General features: G+C 44.6%; 1 protein-coding gene across 5 annotated transcripts in view; it reads left to right on the forward strand.

Moving 5' to 3' along the window:
- SPATS2 (spermatogenesis associated serine rich 2) overlaps positions 1–24,001 on the forward strand; it is a 47,996-nt gene that overhangs the window by 15,451 nt on the left and 8,544 nt on the right. For 3 of the 5 annotated variants that reach the window (XM_077838212.1, XM_077838211.1, XM_077838214.1), the window contains 6 exons: positions 15,577–15,656; positions 15,949–16,057; positions 17,051–17,100; positions 18,405–18,666; positions 18,971–19,183; positions 20,406–20,541. In XM_077838212.1, coding sequence (XP_077694338.1) covers positions 15,618–15,656; positions 15,949–16,057; positions 17,051–17,100; positions 18,405–18,666; positions 18,971–19,183; positions 20,406–20,541 — 809 coding nt within the window. In that variant the 5' untranslated portion in view covers positions 15,577–15,617. Of the gene's footprint in view, positions 1–1,866; positions 1,973–15,557; positions 15,657–15,948; positions 16,058–17,050; positions 17,101–18,404; positions 18,667–18,970; positions 19,184–20,405; positions 20,542–24,001 lie in introns of those variants that run through there. The other 2 variants (XM_077838209.1, XM_077838210.1) reach the window with 2 other exon arrangements.

Genomic DNA, 24,001 nt, shown 5'->3' on the forward strand with positions numbered 1-24,001 from the left:
TGCACTGGAATGCAGTCCTAGAATCTCCATTTGAAATGTAGCTTCTTGAGTCCAGCTGTAGGACTGTATCTCGGTTACACCGCATGCTTCATTTAAACTTGTGACTAACTTATTCCCTGTGGAGCTGCTTGGTGAGTCAAAGGGGAGGCTCTCAGGGGCGCTAACTGGCGGAGTGAATACTCTGGATAGTTCGGTGGCGCTGCTGATTCATCGCTGCCCGCAATAATAGCATCACTACTTGTGTTGCCGAGCTCTTTCCTTCACCTTTGTTTCCCAGCTGGCCCCCACTAATGCACGGCGCTCTGCTCTTTCCTGTGGGACGCCGCTGCTCTGCATGCAAGCCAAGGGCGGATGTGTCAGAAAAGCTGCCGCTCTCTGGGCAGAGTTCAAAGTTTTTGCAGGAAATGGATAATCAGATTATGGGGGACTCCTGTTAATTTTCTTTTGGTGACCTTCATTAGCAATATTTTTCAATTTATAAATCAAGACCACCTTTTAAACTGTCCATCCTGCGAATTTGAACATGTGATCCGAATAATTCAGCAGAGTTCTTTCTGCCTCTGACATAGGCAGTAGATTCTGCAGCTCAGAACTTTGCTGGTAGCTTTGTTGATAATGCACAAGGGATAAAAGTTTCCAACGTGCTCCTCTGTTATTGACAGGAGTAAAAACTTGGCTTGTAAGTAAAGTCAACAGATTTGACATGAAGAGATGCTGCACAGAGAGGAAAGGTGGAGTAAGAAGTTGCTGGATTTTTTTTATACCATTACACTTTGTGTATTGGAGTATTAACAGCCTTGTCTTTAGAAAAGTAGCTGGAAATGTGCAGTTGTAATTTAATTTGCTGTCATTTTCCAGATGCAGATGGGAACTACATGGGGTGAAGTGAAAATTCTGCTGGTTAAATTATGGTTTATCTCTTAGGTTTCAGCCAGCTGAAGGCAGCAAGGTTTTCCTTCTTCTCTTGGTGCATTACTTGCTAATTCAAAACGATGTGCAGGGCTTGGGTTAAAATTGTCAGCTGTGATTACTGTCACTTGTAAGTTGTGGAGAGCCAGTGACTGCTAAATTGAATCAGTTGGTAATAACTGGATGAGTAGTTAGAGATGCTTTGGAATGGTTTCCACCTGTCTCCTGGAAAGGAAGTGCTGTGCTGTTAAGGGCACTGTCTTCATACCATCAACTTTCCCTATGTCTTATTGGAGTTTTACCTTGAGACTAAACTGTCAGGTTTGAAATGTCTGGCTTTAGAGTCAAAATGCCATCTTCGCATATTTGGGTAGGCCTCGGCTGTCTGCAATGGCAGCACTAATTAGCGTACAGAGATTCTCTACCCTGTTTCTTTGTAGCTAGATTATTGGGGAGAACATGACACCTTTTAAAATATTAATGTTTTTTTAGTGCTGTTCTCTTCCAACCCCTCAACCTCCAAATTAATGTGTGTCTGTCAGCAGGAGAGTGAGTTTGTGTGTGTATGGGGGTGGGTTTTTGGAGGGGGGTGAGGGAGTGAGAGAACCTGGATTTGTGCAGGAAATGGCCTAACTTCATTATCATGCACATTGTGTAAAGAGTTGTCACTTTGGATGGGCTATCACCAGCAGGAGAGTGAATTTGTGTGGGGGGATGGAGGGTGAGAAAACCTGGATTTGTGCTGGAAATGGCTTTTAGATAAGCTATTACCAGCAGGACAGTGGGGTGGGAGGAGGTATTGTTTCATATTCTCTGTGTATATATAAAGTCTGCTGCAGTTTCCACAGTATGCATCTGATGAAGTGAGCTGTAGCTCACGAAAGCTCATGCTCAAATAAATTGGTTAGTCTCTAAGGTGCCACAAGTACTCCTTTTCTTTTTGCGAATACAGACTAACACGGCTGTTACTCTGAAACCTGTCTGTACACTGGAAATGCAGCTTGCTGGCCAATTAAAAGCTCAGTGTATTCCTCAAGAAGAGGATTCCTTTCCCATCTCACAGGTATCAAACTCGAGGATCCTGTAGCTGGCAGGTGTAATCTGCTCACCTGTGTAGGAATTCTTTGAATCACAACATGCAGAGTTTCATGGTGGTAGACAATATAAGACTGTCAATCAGAGTTGTTAATTAAAATTTGATGAGCTGACAACCTTCAAATACAATGTTTCTTATTTCTTACTTTATAGAGGCCATATCCTACTTGGAGATGTATTTAAAATGTTGTTTGAGGAAAGTAAGTGATATTTTTTCTAGACAGATTCCTTGTGTGTAGCTGCCACTTTCCCCCCCTGGCTGACAATACAGTGAGATCACAACAGGGCCCTTGTGCTGTTAAAAATAACTTCCAGAGAAACAGATTGAGGCCTCGCGCCTGGATTTCTTTATCTGAGCAGGCTGTATGCAAGTGATTTGGGGTGGGAGGAGGCGTTTAAGATACAAGTTTATTAACCAACCTGTCTTTTAAAATCCTATCTTAGTGTTTTCATTTGTGTGAGAATAGATGCGTGCATGAAAAAGATGTTCTTGCCCAGGGACCACGAAGAAAGGTACAAGTTGCCATTTCAGAGCAAAAACCATGCAGGAGACTTTAACTTGCCTTCTCCGCAACCTGAAATGCTGTGGTTAAGCTACACTTTGTAAATCTGATGTATATTCAGTCTTGGTAAAGTGTGAATTTTTATAATGTTGCTCTATACTTTTATTCTGGTGCTGTATGATCGGAGGGGAAACAGTGCCCTCTCTCATGGTTAGAGCAGCAACGGGCAGTTAGGGGATCTGGGTGGGACAGGTTGAATCACAGAAACCTAAATAAATCCGTTTTACGCTGTATAAACTTTATACTAAGTAAAACAGATTTATTTGCGGTTTGGACCCCATTGAGAGTTGGGCATCTGAGTGTTAAAGACAGGAACACTTCTGAAGTTGCTTTCCATTCAGTCTGCAGCTTTGGGGCTCGTGGTTCAGACCCTGGGTCTGTGTTGGAGCAGACTGGCATGTCTGGCTCAGCAAGACACGGTGCTGGAGTCCCAAGCTGGGAGGGCAGGGAAAGCAGGGGCAGAAGTTGTCTTGGCACATCAGGTGGCAGCCCCAAGGGGGTTTCTGTGATCCAACCCGTCACACTGGGTTCTAGTCCCAGCTTTGCCTTCGACTTGCTGTGTAACTTTGTGGAAGGTACTTCACATCCGTGGCTCCATTCACTTTGCTGTAAAACAGGAGCAATACTTGGACAAAGGTGGGAAGCACAGCAAGGTACTCTGCTAAAATTCACAAACAGCTATAAAAGTGGAGCACCACATGTATCTACTCTTTTAAACTAGACTTGTCGCATTGTGCCTTCTTAAAGCATGATGTCTCGAGTCCTGGTGCCAGTGAAGCCGTGACAACTTTTGGTATTTAAGGCATAGAGAATAGTTTTATGTAGCATTTTTTTGCAAAGAATTTTGAGATGTTAATTTCTGCACAGCTCTTCCTTGTCTTTCCGGGACCCCAGGAGGTGGTAGACGATCAATGGTAAAGTAATACTATTTTTTAATATTTTTTTTAATCCGCCTAATCCCATTGAGATAAATTCACCTTGTCCTAGGAAAATAGTGCTCAGTGATCATTCAGGTTTGGTCTTCTCTGCAATATCCACCATTGCCTTTTAATGATCGCTGTGATCCAGGAACAGCTGAAGAGAACTTGTAATTAGAGCAAATTCAAGCTGCTCTTAGCCTGCAGTAAAATTCCATTTCTTAAATAGCTTTTTATTTCATATTAGCTAAGGTTTTATGTGTTATCCCAGAGAGAGTGAGAGCAGTTACCACTGACCTGAAAAGCCACCATGACTATAAATGTTTCACAGTTTAGCTGAAGTTTTATTGGGTGGGATTTCAAGCATCTATGCTACATAATTCCCCATAGTCAGGCAGTTGCTAGGGTCTTTACTAGGACAGGCAGAAGAATCTGCCATTTGTCTGGAGCATGATTTTAGTCGTTAGGCAGGGAACAGAAACCAAAGGGAGCTTTGTCCTCTTGCCTGCCTAACTGAAAAATTTATGCTACTTCTAACTGGGCTTTCGATGAGCTCTCATAAGAATGGGATCTAAGCAGAGTCTTGATGCCAGTGTTGACATAGTGTGCCATGCCAGGCAGTAGGTAATGGCACATGATCATCTACCGCAGGGCCAGAGGGTACCAGACAAGCCATGTGAAGGAAGATTTTGACTAAGTTCACCGCTCTACCTTGTAGACAAGACAGGTCTCCATTTTCAGGACACGTTTGATGTAATCTAATGTACCATCTATTAGCTATCAAGTAAAATGTTCTGAGCTATTACTTGGCCACAGTCCAGCAGTGAAAGTACTTCAGTTCCCAGAATTTCAGAAGTAATTTTCTGTGAGGAAAATCTTTTCATTGACTGTATCATAGTCTTGTAACTTCTGTCTTGACCAGGCAGGCTCTTTTAAGGAAAGTGTCATTTTTGTCCCAAGTGTTTTTGTGAGGATAGAAAGGCTAGAATTGTGTGACAAGCTAAAGAAATATCTGAACTTGTTCACAGCCTCTTCCAAGGATTCTGAAAATCAAGAGAATTCTTTTTTCAATCTTATGTTGTTGATGCTGGATCATTCTACATGCTAAAATTATGCTAGAAACTAGCATTTTTCTCACAATAGACACCCTATAAAGTGAATTATAGTCCGTAAAGGGATTGTAAAAATGAGGGTAGGTTTTGTTTTTATTCACCTTCAATGAATCCAGGGCTAATAATCTTAGCCTACAAGTTAAAAGATTATTTTTCTAGCTGCTGTTGCCACAAACTGTGGAATCTGAAAATCCACCTGTGTTCTGATTTGTCACTGAGGACATTACGCTCGTGAATCAGACTTCTAGTGGTGTTGCACAAGCCAGACTAGAACGCAGCTCAATCTCCCCGAGCTGTGTTGTCTCTGCAGGGCTAATGGGAAATAGGGACTTGGCTTCATAGGTCAAGTGAGCAGCTATGGCGTCAGCGCACACTGGAAGCAGGCACTTTGAGTAAGGCGTTTAAACCTGGACAGTCCAGGGCTGTTTGCCAATAAGGAATTGGAAATTGTATGTGTCTCCATCACTAACTTTTCTGACCCTATAAGAAGGCATTCTTTATTGTTGATTATAACCCTTTGAATGCTTAGCACTAAATATTTAGTGTGCTGCCTGCAGAGGATACTTGCTGTCAGGAATAACAGGAGATGGAGCATCGAACAACTGAAGCATAGCATAAGATTTAGACTGGACATCCCCGGTGTCTTTTACTAGTATAGAAACTCCTGCCTAGGCTGCTTGCTTAGTTCACTGTAGTGCATATTTCACTGTTGCCCACGCAAGACACACTGCCTGGTCTTTGAGGGATGGGACACTTTGTAAACACAGTGGTGCAGTCAGGCCCAGGCAGTTCAGGAGGGGGAGGAAAAGGGGTTACTTACCAAGTCACTCTCTCTGCTTTGTCTTTACAGAACTGGAGGAGTCATGTGGTTGGCCACAAACCTTTTAGAAACAGTATTTGAATGTTACAGGTCCCTCAAGTCCTGCATTTTGCTGGTCAGGATATATGTACCCTTCCCCTTGCTGTGCAGAGGCAACGTGAAGACAGACAAGCAGCTATCTGCACTATTCTTTGCCTCACATCTGTGTTACATAAACAATCGTTTCATTACCTTGTGAGTCTTAGTAGGCTATAGCTCCAGCACCTGCTAGGGATACAGACTAACATGGCTGCTACTCTGAAACCTGTCATTTGTTAACAAGGCGTTAAATGAAGATATTAGCGCTCCACATATGCAGAGAGTGTGAAGATTCTGTCTATCTTCACCAATGCTCACTGCAAGAGTCTGACTTGCTATCAGGTCAGACTCTTTTAATTGTTAACTCTATTAATTGTTGGTACTTTGGTTTCTTTTGTGTGTCATCTTTTGAAAGCTTGCGCACTGAGACACTGCTGCTGTAGATAATATGCCTTCTGGTTTTCCACTGGAGAGACTTGTTTAGTTTGAAAGGGTCTATCAGTTGCATAAATATCATAGTGTTTATCTAACATTTCAGGTGCACTTAAGCAATGATATTGAATAGATAATTGAGAGCATTAGAGGGAGTGTGAGACATGCTTACGGAATGTTGCCAAACCTGACAATGTCTCTTGTGCTGTGGCTGATCATAGTCTCAGTTGCATCCGATGAAGTGAGCTGTAGCTTAAATAAATTGGTTAGTCTCTAAGGTGCCACTAGTACTCCTTTTCTTTTTGCGAATACATACTAACATGGTGAAGTGAGCTGTAGCTCACGAAAGCTCATGCTCAAATAAATTGGTTAGTCTCTAAGGTGCCACAAGTACTCCTTTTCTTTTTGCTAACACGGCTGTTACTCTGAAACCAGTCTCAGGAATCAGAGTAACAGCCGTGTTAGTCTGTATTCGCAAAAAGAAAAGGAGTCCTTGTGGCACCTTAGAGACTAACCAGTTTATTTGAGCATGAGCTTTCGTGAGCTACAGCTCACTTCATCAGATACATACCGTGGAAACTGCAGCAGACTTTATATATACACAGAGAATATGAAACAATACCTCCTCCCACCCCACTGTCCTGCTGGTAATAGCTTATCTAAAGTAATCGTCAGGTTAGGCCATTTCCAGCACAAATCCAGGTTTTCTCACCCTCCACCCCCCCACACAAATTCATTCTCCTGCTGGTGATAGCCCATCCAAAGTGACAACTCTTTACACAATGTGCATGATAATGAAGTTAGGCCATTTCCTGCACAAATCCAGGTTCTCTCACTCCCTCACCCCCCTCCAAAAACCCACCCCCATACACACACAGACTCACTCTCCTGCTGGTAATAGCTCGTCCAAACTGACCACTCTCCAAGTTTAAATCCAAGTTAAACCAGAACATCTGGGGGGGGGGGGGAGGAAAAAACAAGAGGAAATAGGCTACCTTGCATAATGACTTAGCCACTCCCAGTCTCTATTTAAGCCTAAATTAATAGTATCCAATTTGCAAATGAATTCCAATTCAGCAGTTTCTCGCTGGAGTCTGGATTTGAAGTTTTTTTGTTTTAAGATAGCGACCTTCATGTCTGTGATTGCGTGACCAGAGAGATTGAAGTGTTCTCCGACTGGTTTATGAATGTTATAATTCTTGACATCTGATTTGTGTCCATTTAGTCTTTTACGTAGAGACTGTCCAGTTTGACCAATGTACATGGCAGAGGGGCATTGCTGGCACATGATGGCATAAATCACATTGGTGGATGTGCAGGTGAACGAGCCTCTGATAGTGTGGCTGATGTTCTTAGGCCCTGTGATGGTGTCCCCTGAATAGATATGTGGGCACAATTGGCAACGGGCTTTGTTGCAAGGATAAGTTCCTGGGTTAGTGGTTCTGTTGTGTGGTATGTGGTTGTTGGTGAGTATTTGCTTCAGGTTGCGGGGCTGTCTGTAGGCAAGGACTGGCCTGTCTCCCAAGATTTGTGAGAGTGTTGGGTCATCCTTTAGGATAGGTTGTAGATCCTTAATAATGCGTTGGAGGGGTTTTAGTTGGGGGCTGAAGGTGACGGCTAGTGGCGTTCTGTTATTTTCTTTGTTAGGCCTGTCCTGTAGTAGGTAACTTCTGGGAACTCTTCTGGCTCTATCAATCTGTTTCTTTACTTCCGCAGGTGGGTATTGTAGTTGTAAGAAAGCTTGACAGAGATCTTGTAGGTGTTTGTCTCTGTCTGAGGGGTTGGAGCAAATGCGGTTGTATCGCAGAGCTTGGCTGTAGACGATGGATCGTGTGGTGTGGTCAGGGTGAAAGCTGGAGGCATGCAGGTAGGAATAGCGGTCAGTAGGTTTCCGGTATAGGGTGGTGTTTATGTGACCATTGTTTATTAGCACTGTAGTGTCCAGGAAGTGGATCTCTTGTGTGGACTGGACCAGGCTGAGGTTGATGGTGGGATGGAAATTGTTGAAATCATGGTGGAATTCCTCAAGGGCTTCTTTTCCATGGGTCCAGATGATGAAGATGTCATCAATGTAGCGCAAGTAGAGTAGGGGCTTTAGGGGACGAGAGCTGAGGAAGCGTTGTTCTAAATCAGCCATAAAAATGTTGGCATACTGTGGGGCCATGCGGGTACCCATAGCAGTGCCGCTGATCTGAAGGTATACATTGTCCCCAAATGTGAAATAGTTATGGGTAAGGACAAAGTCACAAAGTTCAGCCACCAGGTTAGCCGTGACATTATCGGGGATAGTGTTCCTGACGGCTTGTAGTCCATCTTTGTGTGGAATGTTGGTGTAGAGGGCTTCTACATCCATAGTGGCCAGGATGGTGTTATCAGGAAGATCACCGATGGATTGAAGTTTCCTCAGGAAGTCAGTGGTGTCTCGAAGGTAGCTGGGAGTGCTGGTAGCGTAGGGCCTGAGGAGGGAGTCTACATAGCCAGACAATCCTGCTGTCAGGGTGCCAATGCCTGAAATGATGGGGCGCCCAGGAGTTCCAGGTTTATGGATCTTGGGTAGTAGATAGAATATCCCAGGTCGGGGTTCCAGGGGTGTGTCTGTGCGGATTTGATCTTGTGCTTTTTCAGGGAGTTTCTTGAGCATATGCTGTAGTTGCTTTTGGTAACTCTCAGTGGGATCATAGGGTAATGGCTTGTAGAAACTCGTGTTGGAGAGCTGCCGATCAGCCTCTTGTTCATATTCCGACCTATTCATGATGACAACAGCACCTCCTTTGTCAGCCTTTTTGATTATGATGTCAGAGTTGTTTCTGAGGCTGTGGATGGCATTGCGTTCCTCATGGCTGAGGTTATGGGGCAAGTGATGCTGCTTTTCCACAATTTCAGCCCGTGCACGTCGGCGGAAGCACTCTATGTAGAAGTCCAGTCTGCTGTTTGAAATGAATGAGGGTTACTGCACAGCTCTTATAGCTCTTGGTGTGTGTACAAAGAGAAAGCTGGGCAGGAAACAACTGTATTTGAATTTAAAATGGAAAGATACATATCTACTATGCTAACGTGTTTGTTGAATGCGGTTGGCTTTTCTTCTATATCAGCTCTGACGTGTGTGCCATGCATTGGAGAAACTAATCACTGGAGTTGTCATAAGAGCAGACCAAGTGCTATGGAATGTTGCTAGAGTGGATTCTCTTTCTGATCTCTTCAGTGCAGCTGTTTAAAGAAGCCAGCGTTAATTTGTGTGATAAATAGTGGTATAATACGAGCATGGAACTAGACTTGCAATGACATCTTCCTTATTGATTTGCCTCTCTGGAGGAGACAAGGTTACGAACAAAGAAGCAATTTAGGTGGTTAGCATTGTCTCTGGAGTTTGTCACATCAAATCAATGGGATAGCTGCTGTGTGGTTTACGTTTCAACACTGTGGAGATCTGGCCTAACTTATTCTGTACTAAATGTCTCATATTCTGTTTGTACGTCGAACTCAGGCTTTGGAAGAGAGCGTGTCTTCTCATGAGAGTAAGGTGTACGTTGATATGGTGATAACATTTTTAATGGGAATCAGGATTTTATTAAGGGTAAGAGAGATGAGTAATTTAACTGCTATCCCTTTTCTGATGCATTTCAGCCATATCAAGCCAGCTCAGAGCAAACAACCCCCTATAACAGGTGGCCAAACTTACTGATCCTTACAAGAGTCTTCAGAAGTCTGAGAGCCAGGGTGTGCCTGACGGGACTTAGGGCTTCAGCCTTGCTCCTGCTGAAGCCCCAAACCCTGGCAGGTGTGCCCTGCTGGGCAGAAGCCCTGAGACTCCCTTCCCCGCTGGGCAGAAGCCCTTACCCGGCCACCCCGCTGCACGGCAGAGGTCCTAAGCTCCCCCTCAGTCTGGTAGGTGGAGAATGTGGGGCGGGGCTCCGTAAGCCGCACTTCAATGGTAAAAGAGATGCAGTTGGGCCACCCCTGCTCTATAGGAACACTTGGAAGTGCGACCCTGCAATAACTGATGTATACAGCATGGATCAAGGAAAGGAAGTTCTCCAGGGTCCTTTACAAGAAATATTCAAACACAACGAGGGCTTACTCCATTGAGGAGGAATTGGATTCTAGACATGGGAATCCAGGTGAAGTCAGTACAGAATAGTTCTCAGTGAATTTTAACACCATGTGAGTGAACCCTACATTAGCTGACATACAACGGTTAAAGCATGTTCTGCATAGGTCGCACAGATGTAAATAGGGGTTCCCCAAATGGCCTAACCTGACGATTACTTTAGATAAGCTATTACCAGCAGGACAGTGGGGTGGGAGGAGGTATTGTTTCATATTCTCTGTGTATATATAAAGTCTGCTGCAGTTTCCACGGTATGTATCTGATGAAGTGAGCTGTAGCTCACGAAAGCTCATGCTCAAATAAACTGGTTAGTCTCTAAGGTGCCACAAGGACTCCTTTTCTTTTTGCGAATACAGACTAACACGGCTGTTACTCTGAAACCTATCTTCAGTGGCGTTACATAGGTATTGCCTGAGGGCAGGATCTGGCCTGAAGTCTTTAGCTGGTATTTTGGGTAGTCTGGCTTCATGTGAGATAATGAGGCTTTTATAGAGAAAACCACTGTAATAAATATGTAGATCCCAAACTACACAGTCTTCTAAATTAAGAGCAGTCTTATAATGAATTTGGTGCTTAGAAAGCCATTGTAATTCTTCAAATTGAACTGCAAAGCATTTTAAGGAAAAAAGTTTTTAAGATCCCAAATTTCTAATAGACTATGTGCAAATGGGATGACAAATACACTGGCATTTAGAAATAGCTGCTCTCTAGTTCCTTGATGATTCCCCTGGCAGTTTAATTTCACTCCAGCAAATATCCTCATGCCTAAAACAGAGTAGGGAGTGCTAGACAAACACATTTTCTTGAATTTTATGTTCTGTTTATACCTTGCGTTCATTAAATGTAAAAAGAAAAGGAGTACTTGTGGCACGTTAGAGACTAACCAATTTATTTGAGCATAAGCTTTCATGAGCTACAGCTCACTTCATCAGATGCATACTGTGGAAACTGCAGAAGACATTATATACACAGAGACCATGAAACAATACCAAAATAGCCCACCTTGATTATCATACACATTGTAAGGAGAGTGGTCAGTTTGGATGAGCTATTACCAGCAGGAGAGTGAGTTTGGGGGGGGGGGGGAGAGGGGTGAGAAAACCTGGATTTGTGCTGGAAATGGCCCACCTTGATTTTCATACACATTGTAAGGAGAGTGGTCACTTTGGATGGGCTATTACCAGCAGGAGAGTGAGTTTGTGTGTGGGGGGGGGGGGGGGGCGGCGGAGGGTGAGAACCTGGATTTGTGCTGGAAATGGCCCAACTTGATTATCATACGCATTGTAAGGAGAGTGATCACTTTAGATAAGCTATTACCAGCAGGAGAGTGGGGTGGGAGGAGGTATTGTTTCATGGTCTCTGTGTATATAATGTCTTCTGCAGTTTCCACAGTATGCATCCGATGAAGTGAGCTGTAGCTCACGAAAGCTTATGCTCAAATAAATTGGTTAGTCTCTAAGGTGCCACAAGTACTCCTTTTCTTTTTGCGAATACAGACTAACACGGCTGTTACTCTGAAACCTGTCATTAAATGTAAACTGATTTAAAGCAAGCACTGAGAGTAAGAAGATTAGACATAAAATCAGTGTATTGTAATCTGCTGTTCCAGGAGTGTGCAGCATGAATTCTTGGGGGGGGGAGGGGAATTCTTTGCAAAGAAGAGTTTGATAACATTGTTTTTTTATCATCAACCAGCTTTTTTTCAGTGGTATGAACCATGAGACTGTTAAAGGTTTAACAGCAGGAAGTTAGTGGCTCTTGTCTCTGAGGCCTGGAAATCTGGGAAAATTTGCTCATGAGGCTGGAATGGGAAGAGAAACCAAGTGAGGCAGGATTTAACCATTCATCCGTATCCTTAATAAGTAGCTGCCCTATCCATCAAACATCGGTTCTGTCCAGTACTTCCTCCGTTTAAATGCTGCATCAGTGTCTGAGAATTAGAGACGTCAATGTGGTGTCTCACCTCTCCCTCACATTCTCTAAATAACTCACACGAGATTTTAAGTTAGCAACTTGGAATTCACTTGAACTAAAACCTAGAGGCCAATGACTGACTTGAGTCCAGCTCTTCTAGCAGATTGTGTCTCACTCCTAAGTAGTGTTGCTCTTGAAAGATCCAGCCAGCAAAGCGTCTGGCTGTGGAGATCTGTCTGAAGCTTCGCAACGGAAATCAGCAGCCTTTTGGTACAGTGTGTTCTGGGTCAGTCCTTGTAGGGGATGAACTGCACATGAGCAAATCTCCTCTTTGAAAGCTTGCTTCATGCTTTTAAAAAAAAAAAAGTCCCTGAAGATGCAAAGGTGATGCTGGCTGGGGAGGAAAGCGTAGTCTCACTTGGTCTCTGTGAAGTCTGACTTCCTCCAGAGCCCAGGCAGCTGACCCTTGAGTTGAAATAAAGCGTTAGAGCACAGTTAGCGTTTATTCTCTCCCAGACTAAATGCACTAAAATAGATACATGAAATATGCAATATGCAAGTGGAACAAATGGATGAAACTACCTGTTCCCTGTCCGCAGAAGACTTAGACCTTTCAGACCACTACATGTGGGCTCACGTGCCAGTCATTCGTAGGGCTGCATCTCGGTAAAAAGGCAGGTTTTGCAGAATGATGTGACCCTTACTGGCTAGTGGGAACCAAATCTAGTGGAGATGAGACTGTGCTTTAATTGCTTGCCTGCAATCAAATCAGCTCCTTCGTAGCCAGACGCAAGTCGTCTTTGTCAAGCTGGAGTCAAGAGCAGCAAACTTGTTTTTAGGTCTGCACTTTGAAGTGTCAGAGCTAGGGCAGAAGATGTAAGAGTCCTGATGAAGTTTGTTTCCAGCATAGGGTGGAGAAGTAGAAATGTTTTCAGGATAGTTGACTGATGGAAGGCAGAAAATAAGCATTTAATTGGAAGTTATAGTAGCACTTAACAGAAGCTATTGATGTTTATGGAAGTGTTTGCAGTTTGTATTTTCAGGTAAGTGAAATTGCTAAATACAGAGCAAAGGCTATGGTGCTGAGGTTACTGGTAGTTCCTTATTACGGAGCCCAATAAGAGCACATTGTCCTAAGATTAGTACAGAAAGACAAAAGCTGCATTGAGCTACTTGGATTAACTTAATAGTGCGTCAGACCAACCCTGTTGGTGGTTAAAGTCGCTGGCTTGCTTCTTTTTTCTTTATTTCAGTTGGCCCGGAGCTGAGGAATGAATCAGAATTTCAATGACTTGTTAAAGGCTGTAATGCGAACTGCAGTTCACTATACATTTAAAAAAGGAGGACTTGTGGCACCTTAGAGACTAACCAATTTATTTGAGCATAAGCTTTCGTGAGCATCCGATGAAGTGAGCTGTAGCTCATGAAAGCTTATGCTCAAATAAATGTGTTAGTCTCTAAGGTGCCCCAAGTCCTCCTTTTCTTTTTGTGGATACAGACTAACACAGCTGCTACTCTGAAACCTGTACATTTAGTTAAAGTTGTAGCCAACTGAAATAGTTTGCTTTTTTAACGTTAGATCATTTTAATTTTTTCAGTAAAGTGAAACATTTCTCCTTTTTTAAAATAATTTTGTACCTGGGGCAAGGCAGGGAGCAACCTTTGGCTTGATGCTTTGGACATTGAAAATGGTTTATTTAGCAAAATTCATTTTAGGAAAATGTTACCAAAGAACAACAGGTGCCAACTTAACTGATGTTGGAAGCCCATGTTCTTTGTTGCATGAAGAAAATGTACTGTTCATGATAGCCAGTCTACAGGCAATTCCTAATTTGGCTGAGTCTTCCAGATGTTAGAGCTGTTCTTATTGGTGGTAGGATGGAGGTACCTTCAGCACTGCTCCTGTTCGCATGCTTACGTGATAAGATTAAAATTGGCCTATCTGGGTTTGTGAGGACACAACTAAGCAGCCAAGTCGGCCACATCAGGGTGCAAAACTATACGGAGGGCCGGGTAGGGAAGGCTTTGCCTCCCCAAACAGATTGCCCCCTGCCCCCATCTGCCCCCTCCACTTCATGCCCCCTGACTGTCCCTCTCAGAACTCCCCCATTCAACCCCCCCCGCTCCCTGTCCCCTGACTGCCCCCCAAGATCCTTATCCACACCCCTGCCCCCGACAGGCCCCCCGGGACTCCCACAGCCTATCCAACTGCGACCTGACCGCACCCCCCAGAACCTCCACCACATCCAACCGCACCCTGCTCCCTGTCCCCTAACCGCCCCCCTAGGATCCTCTGCCCCTTATCCAACCCCTCCCACCCCGTCCCACCCCCTTACCATGCAGCTGAGAGCAGCAGGAGCTCGCTGCCCCACCACCCAGCCAGAACCAGCCATACTACCCGCGTGGCTGCAGGGGAGAGGGGAGAGCGGGAGCTAGCCTTCCCAGACGGGAGCTCAAGGGCCAGGCAGGACGGTCCTGCATGCCGTAGTTTGACCACCTCTGAGCCAAGTCTATCTTCCCACTGACCTTATCACTTTGGTTGACCCTACCATGGCTTTTCATTCCAGACAGGATCATTTGGAGGCCCTTAGATTTGTCCCACTGACTCTTTGGTTGCAAGGTAGGGTCTTGTGTGCCAGATGGATGTGCTATTGCCTCGTGGTCTGAGGTTAGGCTATAATGTATCTGAGTCCGTGCTGCTATTCGTCCTCATTGATTGCATGATAGAAGTAGCCAGTTAATATTGTATTTTCGCAGGTGATAAAGTAAGAGTGATCATTCTGGGTCAGACCAATGGTCCATCTAGCCCAGTATCTTGACAGTGGCCAGTACCAGAGCTTTAAGGGATTGTATAGAACAGGGCAGTTGGAGTGATCCACCCCCGCGTCTCCTCCAGGCTTCTGTATGCCCTGAGCATAAAGTTGCATCCTTGACCATTTTGGCTAACAGCCACTGATGGACCTGTCCTCCATGAACTTACCCAGTTCTCTTTTGAACACAGTTATATTTTTGGCCTTTACAACATCCCCTGGCAACATGTTCCACTGGTTAATAGTGTGTTGTGTGAAAAAAGGTTTGTATGAAACCTGCTGCCTATTAATTTCACTCGGTGACCCCTGGCTTTCGTATTGTGGAAAAGGGTAAATAACCCTTCCCTAGTCACTTTTTCCACACCATCCATGATTTTACAGACCTCTGTGGTATCCCACCTTAGTCGTCTCTTTTCTTACCTGACCAGCCCTAATCTTTTTAATCTCTTCTCTCACAGAGGCCATTCCATACCCTTGATCATCTCTGTTGCCCTCTTCTGAACCTTTCCCAGCTCACTAGATCCTTTTTGGGATGGGGTAACCAGAAGTGGACCCAGTATTCCAGGTGTGGGCGTACCATGGATTTATATAGTGGCCTTATGATATCTTCTCTCTCATTTTCTATCCCTTTCCTAGTCGTCCCTAACATTCTGTTAGCCTTTTCCTTAGCTGCTGCATGTTCAGCAGAAGCTTCAGAAAACTGTCTCCTGCTTTCCGCTCCAAGGCAAACATCTGAGCTACCCTGTTGCCTTAGGTTATTCTGAATGTCTCTTCCTGATGTCCACCATTGTCAGCACAGCCTTTCACTGTCTTTACAGATCCAACAGGGTTTATTTTCGATGTGCAGTCCAACACCGTGATGGCCCAAGGAGGAACCTTTGAAAACATGAAGGAGAAGGTAAGTGTTACTATGGGCAATTCTGTAGCTTTTCTTTGGCAGTGGAAGTGCTAGTGAAAGGGCATCTCTTAGCTGTTAACTCAGACATGGGGAAAACATTCACTGACTAAAGTTTTTTGTTTTGACAGTTTCACTCTCCAAGATGCTTTGTCCTGGCCTATTAAAACCATATCTAAGTGATCCCATGTTCTATACAGTATAATACCCTTTGATGCAAGCTTAGCAGTTACCGTGATGGTACAAAGAAGGTAAGCAAGTGACAAAGATGTGACTCCTTGTTCCTCTCTTCCAGATCAGTGCAGTGCGTGCGGTGGTCCCCAACAGGAGCAACAATGAAATCATCCTGGTGCTACAGCACTTTGATAACTGTGTGGATAGAACAGTGCAGGCCTTTATGGAAGGTAACGATCTCTAGTTTCATGATCTTGGTAACTGCGCTTTTAGCTACAATGTTTATTGTGGGTTTCATTTCGAAATAGCATGTCTTTTCAGCAGGCATTGTACAGCTTTCAGGAAAGAGCCATATGCTCTTTTTATACAGTATGTATACTTTGTGACTGGGGACTCTCTCAGATCTTCTTTGCAAAGCATCCAAGTACAGACGCTTTCCTGGAAGACCATCCAAAGATGGTCCTCTTGACCTTCCCATAATTTTATTCAGAATCCGCCCCATTAGGTTTTAAGAGGGAAAAAAAGACCATTACTTTGTACCAGGAGATACCAAGTATTTAATCATTGTATTTCTTGCTCATGTGCACAAGAAAAGGAATGACTGCATCAACCTTGGGGTAGTGTTCTCCTCCCTTTTGAAACATGGATCACAGCTCATGTATCGGGATCAGGTGGCATATTGTATCAGATCGAGTTCCTACCTTGTAGGACAGGAGGTGTTCACCAATGAAACTGTCTTTTTGGACTTCTTGTCTGTTTCTTGTACTAACTCTCGCTCACAACACGGTGCTTTGCCTCTGGCTAAGAGTACATATGAGTTGTGCAGCTACTCCTAATGCCTGGAACAACTTTACAGAATTGTCCTTGGCGGGAGAGAGCCGTATAAACCCTCTGATCTGGACTGAACCCCTGTTTAGTCCAAGTTCCAACACAGCCAAAGTCTTTAGCATGGCCGTGCCAATAGGGGGTTTGTTACCTGGAAGCAACCAGCACAGAATGTTGTATGGAGGAGTCATTCTGATCAGTGGGACGTTCCCAAACCAAAAATGAAACCGATCCTTTCATTTCATCAGCTAAGAGAATTGAAACTTAATTTCTTTACGTCATTAGCTTCAGGACACATTCCAGCGGGCCCTAGATATGGAGACTCTCTGGTTTTTGTATGGCACAGGTGTAGGAGAGTGTGAAGCATTTTCCAGTGCTTACCTTAAGTTTCATTTCAGGAAATGCCAGCGAAGTATTGAAAGAATGGACAATAACAGGCAAGAAAAAGGTAACCTTTAAAATGTGCTTTAACTTACTTTGCTAGGGTCTATATCACCCTGGCATTTTCTTCTTTAAAGGCTCCAGGGCATGTTAGAGACCCAGCATCCTTTATAATTCCATGCTAAATCATGAAGAACAAGGAAAGAAACCCCAGGGCAAATATATATATAGATATATATTGCTGTGGGCAGAATTGCCTCACATGAAGTAGTCACCAGTCCGGCTAGTCTAACTCACAGCTGAGGTGAAATGCTTTATCTGATGACTTCAAAAGAAGGTTTGAACCCCTCCCTCCCCCAAAACACCATCATGTAATTAGTTCAGTTCTGCAGTGTAATATTGATGACACTGCCTTGCAGAATCACCATGAAAATTTACTACCTTGGCCACAAATTCTCCTCCCCTGCTCTTTGCCACGATGATGAAAACACTGCTACGTGCTGGTCTTCCTCCCTCCCACCCCACCCCCCACGCTGCGAGGCTCTCATCTTTGGTGGGAGAAGGTGTCATTCACTTTCCGTGTGTTCAGCCTCTTTTGTGTGTCCCGTCATGACCCCTTGGAGCTCAGCAGCCTCTATTTCCTGAAGCCTCTGCTTTGATGCCCTTTTTCTTTGCAACGCATGTTTCGCTCGTTGACTGTTTTGCCTGCTAGTGTGTTCAGAGCCCTACACAAACAGATAACTTAGGCTGTTTTCACTTATTTTTTCAGTCATTAATGCCATCATATCGAAGTACACTGCAGTATAAAAATTTAAGCGATAATCATACCACACTACTCTCTCTAAATAACAAGCAAGCACTGAGGTGCAAAACAAAATACTATAGCTCTGATGGGCAAAAAGTGTAGGAGAGGTGGGGGAAGAGAGAGGGAGTGCGTGAGGTGTCCCATCCAAAGGCTGATGGTGGGTAGAGCAGCCTCGAGAACAGGGTTCAGTCGGCGTGGGCTGAGGCAGGGGATATGTATCCCCTCATGGGTAACCGTCACCCAGCAGGATTAACCGTGAGAAGGTCGTCTGGAATGTCACTGCTGCGTAACTGATAGGAAAGGCAGCATTCGTCCAGTAACGGGGGCATGGTTTCCCCCACTCCCCACTGCCAGGGGAGAGTGCACTCCAACCTCATTAATACCAGGATATCTCTTCTCATTGTTGAATAAATCCCTCCTGCAGTTATGGGACCAAAAGCCAGGATTGGCTGAAAAAGCGTTTAATTCAGCGACTCTTGGGCAGTAAGCACAAGATGAATTTTCCCTTCAGAAATTAAGCTTAACCTATGGGTTTTTTTTGTGTGGGATGGGTATTTAATCCTTAGAACAAAAAGAAGAAAACGAAACCCAAACCTCAAGCTGAAGCAAGCCCAGGCCTCCCAGATCCTGGTAAACTGGCATCCGCTGAAGGGGAACAGTCTGCAGCTTCCTCTGAGAAGGGCGGGATTAATGGTTACCATGTCAACGGCTCAGCCAATGATACGGAGTCTGTGGACTCGCTCAGTGAAGGCTTGGATACACTTTCAATAGATGCCAGAGAGTTAGAGGATTGTGAATCTGCCACACCTGACATGCCCGATGGACCAGGTTAGACTTCCTAAAGTATTGTAGGAGTTGAACAGCTCAGTAAGTTTTCAAACAGCTGCTTTCTCCCTTCTGTTACTGCTGCCTTTCTTTGCGCCAGTTCTGAATACGGAGTTTTTTTAAAATAGCATAAACTCTTTGGCTCTGTAAATACTCTATTTGCTTTCCACTCTTTGGCAGTTGTCACAGAACGAAGGGCTGCTCTCCCTGTTGATTTAAGTTTTGGTGGGAAGGGGGCTGTTTCTATGCTCCTTGTTTCAGCTTTTTGTGTTTGTTTGTTTCCCTGAACTCACTTGCTTTTCTACAGCAGTGTCTGAGCTAGACAGTGGAATAGTGGACTTTGAGCCAAAGTCACCCGTAATGCACTCTTCCCAGAGCCCTCCATCTGTCAGGCCGCAGCCAGAGCAGAGGAATGTCAGCAAGTCTCTGTTTAGGTCCACAGCAAGCAACCAGACGTCTGCTTCCTTGTCTCCAGTGATGCTGGAAGATGTTCCGGTGTCATCTTCAAACAAGAAGTTGGGTAAGGCCTCAAAGATTTATGTGCACTTGAGTTACAAAACTGGTTACCTCCAGCAGGGTTCTGTGGGCCTCCTCTCTGGTTGTACTGCCCAGATTTAGCTGGTTGCTGATGGATGGAGAGGCACACTGGACTTTGATTGTAAGGCAAACTAGCATCCTTTTTATTATCTGGTCAGTAACTGGTAGTGCACTCTTCTCTCTGTGCACAGCTGCAATCTTGACAGCAGTTTAGCTGTAATGCCTGAAGCACCAAACCCAAGTATGACAGGGGTAGTAGATAAGCAGTCAGTCATGCTACATGTGCTTAGCCTGTTTCTCTGTGTGCCCCATCATAGAGCCTTGAGCCTGTGTGCTCTTTCTCCTCCTCCGTGAGAGTTTGTCTAGGAGCCAAAGCTTCCCAAAGACCCAGTTACAAGAAACGACAGCCTCTGGTTATTTTTCCTTCCTTCTGCTTTCTCCACTTCTGTTCTTGTCTCGTCAGCAGGAAGGACCTCTGAGACCCCAATTTTAAATTCTGTCGTTATCCTCTGCTTTAGTGAGATGAGAACATCCGGCCCCTAGTGCTGGTAGTTCACCTTCTCACTGTAACGAGGACCATAATGAGCCGTTGCTAATTTAGCTTGTCAGGGTGTGTTGGCAGTCAGGGAGCTGCAGAGACGCACACAGGCATGGTGATCTGCTCTGTTGGAGATCTGAAGTGTGGAGACAAACTTTTGTAACAAATAGCCAAGCCTTTCATCTCTCTTTCTTTCAGAGGAAATAGCTCTCTGCTGGGATTTGATTTAGCTTCTAAAAGATTTCTCTTCCCCAGTAAACTTTATTCACAACTGGACATTTTTTCCATATGATTCAGTGCTTCTGCTTGTTATTCCTTGAGGTGGGCTTCCCTTCAGTAGTCCCCAATCTGTAGCAAAGGAGCAACAAACATGAGATGCATTAGATTTCTCCTGTGTATGAAAATCCAGTGACACATCTGTGTTCTCAGCTGTAAGCAGGAGATTCTGTAAGCCCAGAAAAACTCCCCCATGTGGAAAATTCTGCAGCTGTCCAGACTAAATACAATGTTTTTGTAACAGGAAAAGGCAGAGGGGAGTTTAAAGCCAAGCAGTCTGTGGTTTTGAAATGAGCTGAAAGATTCCTTTATGATTTATCACAATCTGGAAGATTTTGTAAGCTAACATGCCTGGCTGTTTTTTGTGTTTTTTTTATTTTTCTGTCGATAGGTTCAAATATTGAAAAATCAGTGAAGGACCTCCAGCGTTGTACAGTCTCGTTGGCACGATATCGGGTTGTGGTCAAAGAGGAAATGGATGCCTCCATTAAGAAAATGAAGCAGGTCTTTGCTGAACTGCAGAGTTGGTAAGTAGAATAGGAAGTGATCCAACCGTTAGGAATTGGGATCAACAAACTGAGTAAATAGGAAACCTAATGTTTTAGCTCATGGATTGCTCATTTGTGTTTTCCCCTTGCCCCGAACACTGCACATCTACCTTGTTAAGGAATAAACACAAATTCTAGGTGTGGGCATCTGCAACATCTGTATCAGCCTAGGGTCTGCTGTGCCTTAGTACACCTGCCCTCCCAGGCTACAGCCTTCATAAGGCCCACATTGGAGCCACTGTACCTTACGGGTTCCGTGTGCCTTAGAACCACCATCGCCATAGGCAAGGCTTCAGTTTGTCTGTTTTAAGCCATGACTCTCTGGTCCTGGAATTAACAATATCCACACCCTGTCAGAACTACCCTGATGTCCAGGTCAACACACACACTCTTTTAGACACTGATAATCTGAGGAAACTCACAGGCAAAATATTTAAGGTATTTATCATCTTAATCCTACCACTTATTGCAGAGAAACATGGTAAGAGAATGCTGTAGTTTTCTTAAAAAATATAAATCTTGGGGCTTGGTAATAATTCCATTTTAAGGGTACCATGATGGGGGTGGAGGGAAGAAACCCAGTGGAAGGGAAGAAATGCACATGAGAGATCATCCCACGCAACCTTAACTTTGCCCCCTCCCACGTCAGTCTTCAACACTATGGAACTGCTGCACCTCGTATGTATCATAGCTCTGTTATTGAAGGACTTATTTTAAGATGATGCCCTTTTAAGCTGATAGTACCTATTACACTAGCTGTCTGTGCTGACTCTGTCTTAGATTTTTGAGGAATTGCCCTACCCGATGGTCTCAAATAGGGTCGGTTTTGGTGAAGAAATGTTAAAACTTCACTGGAGTGAGTGATGTTCTTTGACAGGCAGTTAAATGTAACTCTTGTGCTAAGGGGTGAGAGGTGATTTCTGTGGTGGGCTTGCAAGTCTGTTCAAACCTGTCTGGTGACTGAGCTGGCCATAATTAAGGAGTGGGGTTTTGCTGGAGTGATGTAAGGACATTTGTAACTCCGTTCCAATGCTGTAGTGATGTGTGATCCATATGTCCTCAGTCCTGTAAACATGTACATGCTTAACTTTGCTACTGTGAGACACTCCACTGATTTCAATGGAACTACTCCCAGGAGTAAAATTAAGCATGTGCATAAATGATTGCAGGGATGGGACCTGTATCAGCAAGTGTGTAGATTCCATAAACTGTGATGTCATCTAAAGACTGTAATGTTTGAAGCAGATCTGTAAGGCATCCATAATCTGCACCAAGCTGCGGGGCAGAGTTAAGACTATTTGGGTGATGCTACCTTCATTGCCAGGCTTTCTAATTTTTTGGGATGTCTTGGTGTAACCTTAACTTGGAATTTCTAATCTTTTCAATATTTTGAGAAGTATATTCTCAAGAGATTTTTCCCTATAAATAACTGAGCTATTTACAATCTTAACTCCGGTTAATGTTTTTATGGATAGGAATTAATACTATTTATTATTTATGACCTTTTTCTTTCAGTAGATTTTGTCAGTAATATTAATTATTACTACTATGACCTCTTTCTGTCAGCAGTTTTATTCTCTGCCTCTCTGTATGGACAAAATCTCTGAAAAACCTCTCATTAGAATGGAAAGCTTTAAGTCTTTTAGCTAAAATGTCTGGTTCTGTATCAGTAATTCCTTGCCCTTTGGATTATAGTCCATGAAACACTCATGTCATTTTCAGAAAGGTTAAAGATTCAAGTCCAGTTTAGTAGCATTGCTCCGATAAGCTCTGATTGCTGAGAGACAGAACCAGCATGAACCAGGAAACACAGTTCCGTGAGGCAGGGATGTTGAGTACATGTCTGGAATGCAGCCAGTGGGAACCTCCTTCAGTAAATGCCAAATGAACGGCCTTCCTGCTGGGAGGCTGTGTATATAGGGTTGATAAGCCATAGCTCTGCAGCCAGGTCAATTTGCCTTTAGAGAGAAGATGATCTGCCATTTCCCGAAAGTGATGCACTTGCCACTCAGTTGTAGGTTTGTGCCTTTGAGTATCATTTCCGTGCCCTTTATGTGCCGTGCTTCAAGGAACAATCAGTATGTTTGTTAACTCCTGTTGGCACAAAACAAGATCTTGACACTAACGGTGCTCGCTGAGCCATCGCTCCCACTGGTTTTTGGCTGAAGAGAACTTGCCCCCGTGCTGGTTTAAAAAGCAGCTGTTCTGCGGGGCAGGGCGGTGAAGGAAAGGCAGAGTTTGGACTCTTGACTTTAGAGGCTGTGCAGGTGGGCTGCAGGACAGCGGCTGGTGCTGCAGCTATCAAAGCTGTACTCAGACGACTGCCATTTGATTGGCTGTTTCATGCACTTTTACACATTTGTCACAGACCTGGCCCTTACAGTTGCTTACAGCAAACATAAGGTGCTGACCCATGCTTGTAACTGGACTTGCTCCAGTCCGTGAGGACTGAGGCCCTCCCCAGAATGTCAGGCCTGTCTCTGCGTGGAAATAGCCACCCTTCCGCACTCGGAAGTTCTCTTCAGCCTGTGAAGTTTCCACTGTTCAGCAGAGCATTCTCCCCCCGGGGCTCTGCTGCGGTGTGTTGCGGTTGGCTAGTCAGTCGGGGGCACTGCCTGGTGCTGTGCTGAAGGACGGCAGTCTCTCCTTCTCAGATCCCTCCCTCTGCTCTTCCTGTCTTTGGGTTGGAGTTCAGGCTGGCGGTATTGACTGGGGAACATACATAATGACCAGAACACTCCACTACATGATGTGGGGGAGAATGCCCGAAATCCTCTGCTTTGCACACAAGGTGTTGAGCTTTGTGGGGTACATGGTTCTAGTCACAGATCCCCCCCACTGTGGACATTGGCTGTGCATTGGGCGCTGGATCTGGGAGTTCCACCTCTGCTTATGCATGTTACATGCTGTAGGTTGCCTTCATTGTCTTGTGGAGGAGCTGCCAGGCACCCTCCAGTCTTTCAGAGACTGTTATATTTAAGCCTGACATAAACCTGGCCCCAGACCCTTTGTGTGCGTGTGCAAAGGCAAGCCACTGTTTTACTGCACCAAGGGGCAACATCTTCCAGGTGCTGTTGCCAGTTTGGTTGCAGCTGAAATTAACCCTTCAAACGCTGGCTGAGATCACAACTGTGTGGTCAGCCTTATTTCACCTTCCTCGTTTTCCCCTGAATTTCAGCAGCTGCCAGCTGGCTGGGTTTCTTCCCCTCTTCTAAACCTGCTTTCTCAGGAGCTGCACTTCAGATCGCCACTGAGAACTGGTCTCCCCTTCCCCCACATAGATTTGCCCCTGAGGCAGAGCCGTCAAAAAATGAATACTTGTTTCTGAAAGGACCCAGCACAAGGAGCTTTTTTCTTTAACTAGAAGCCAGGCCATCTGGATTTTTCAGCAACAGACCGTTGGATTCAGATCTGAGAGTCCTCCTTCAGTGTGTGGACC

Source organism: Eretmochelys imbricata, chromosome 20, assembly GCF_965152235.1.
Source record: "Eretmochelys imbricata isolate rEreImb1 chromosome 20, rEreImb1.hap1, whole genome shotgun sequence".
NCBI lineage: Eukaryota > Metazoa > Chordata > Testudines > Cheloniidae > Eretmochelys > Eretmochelys imbricata.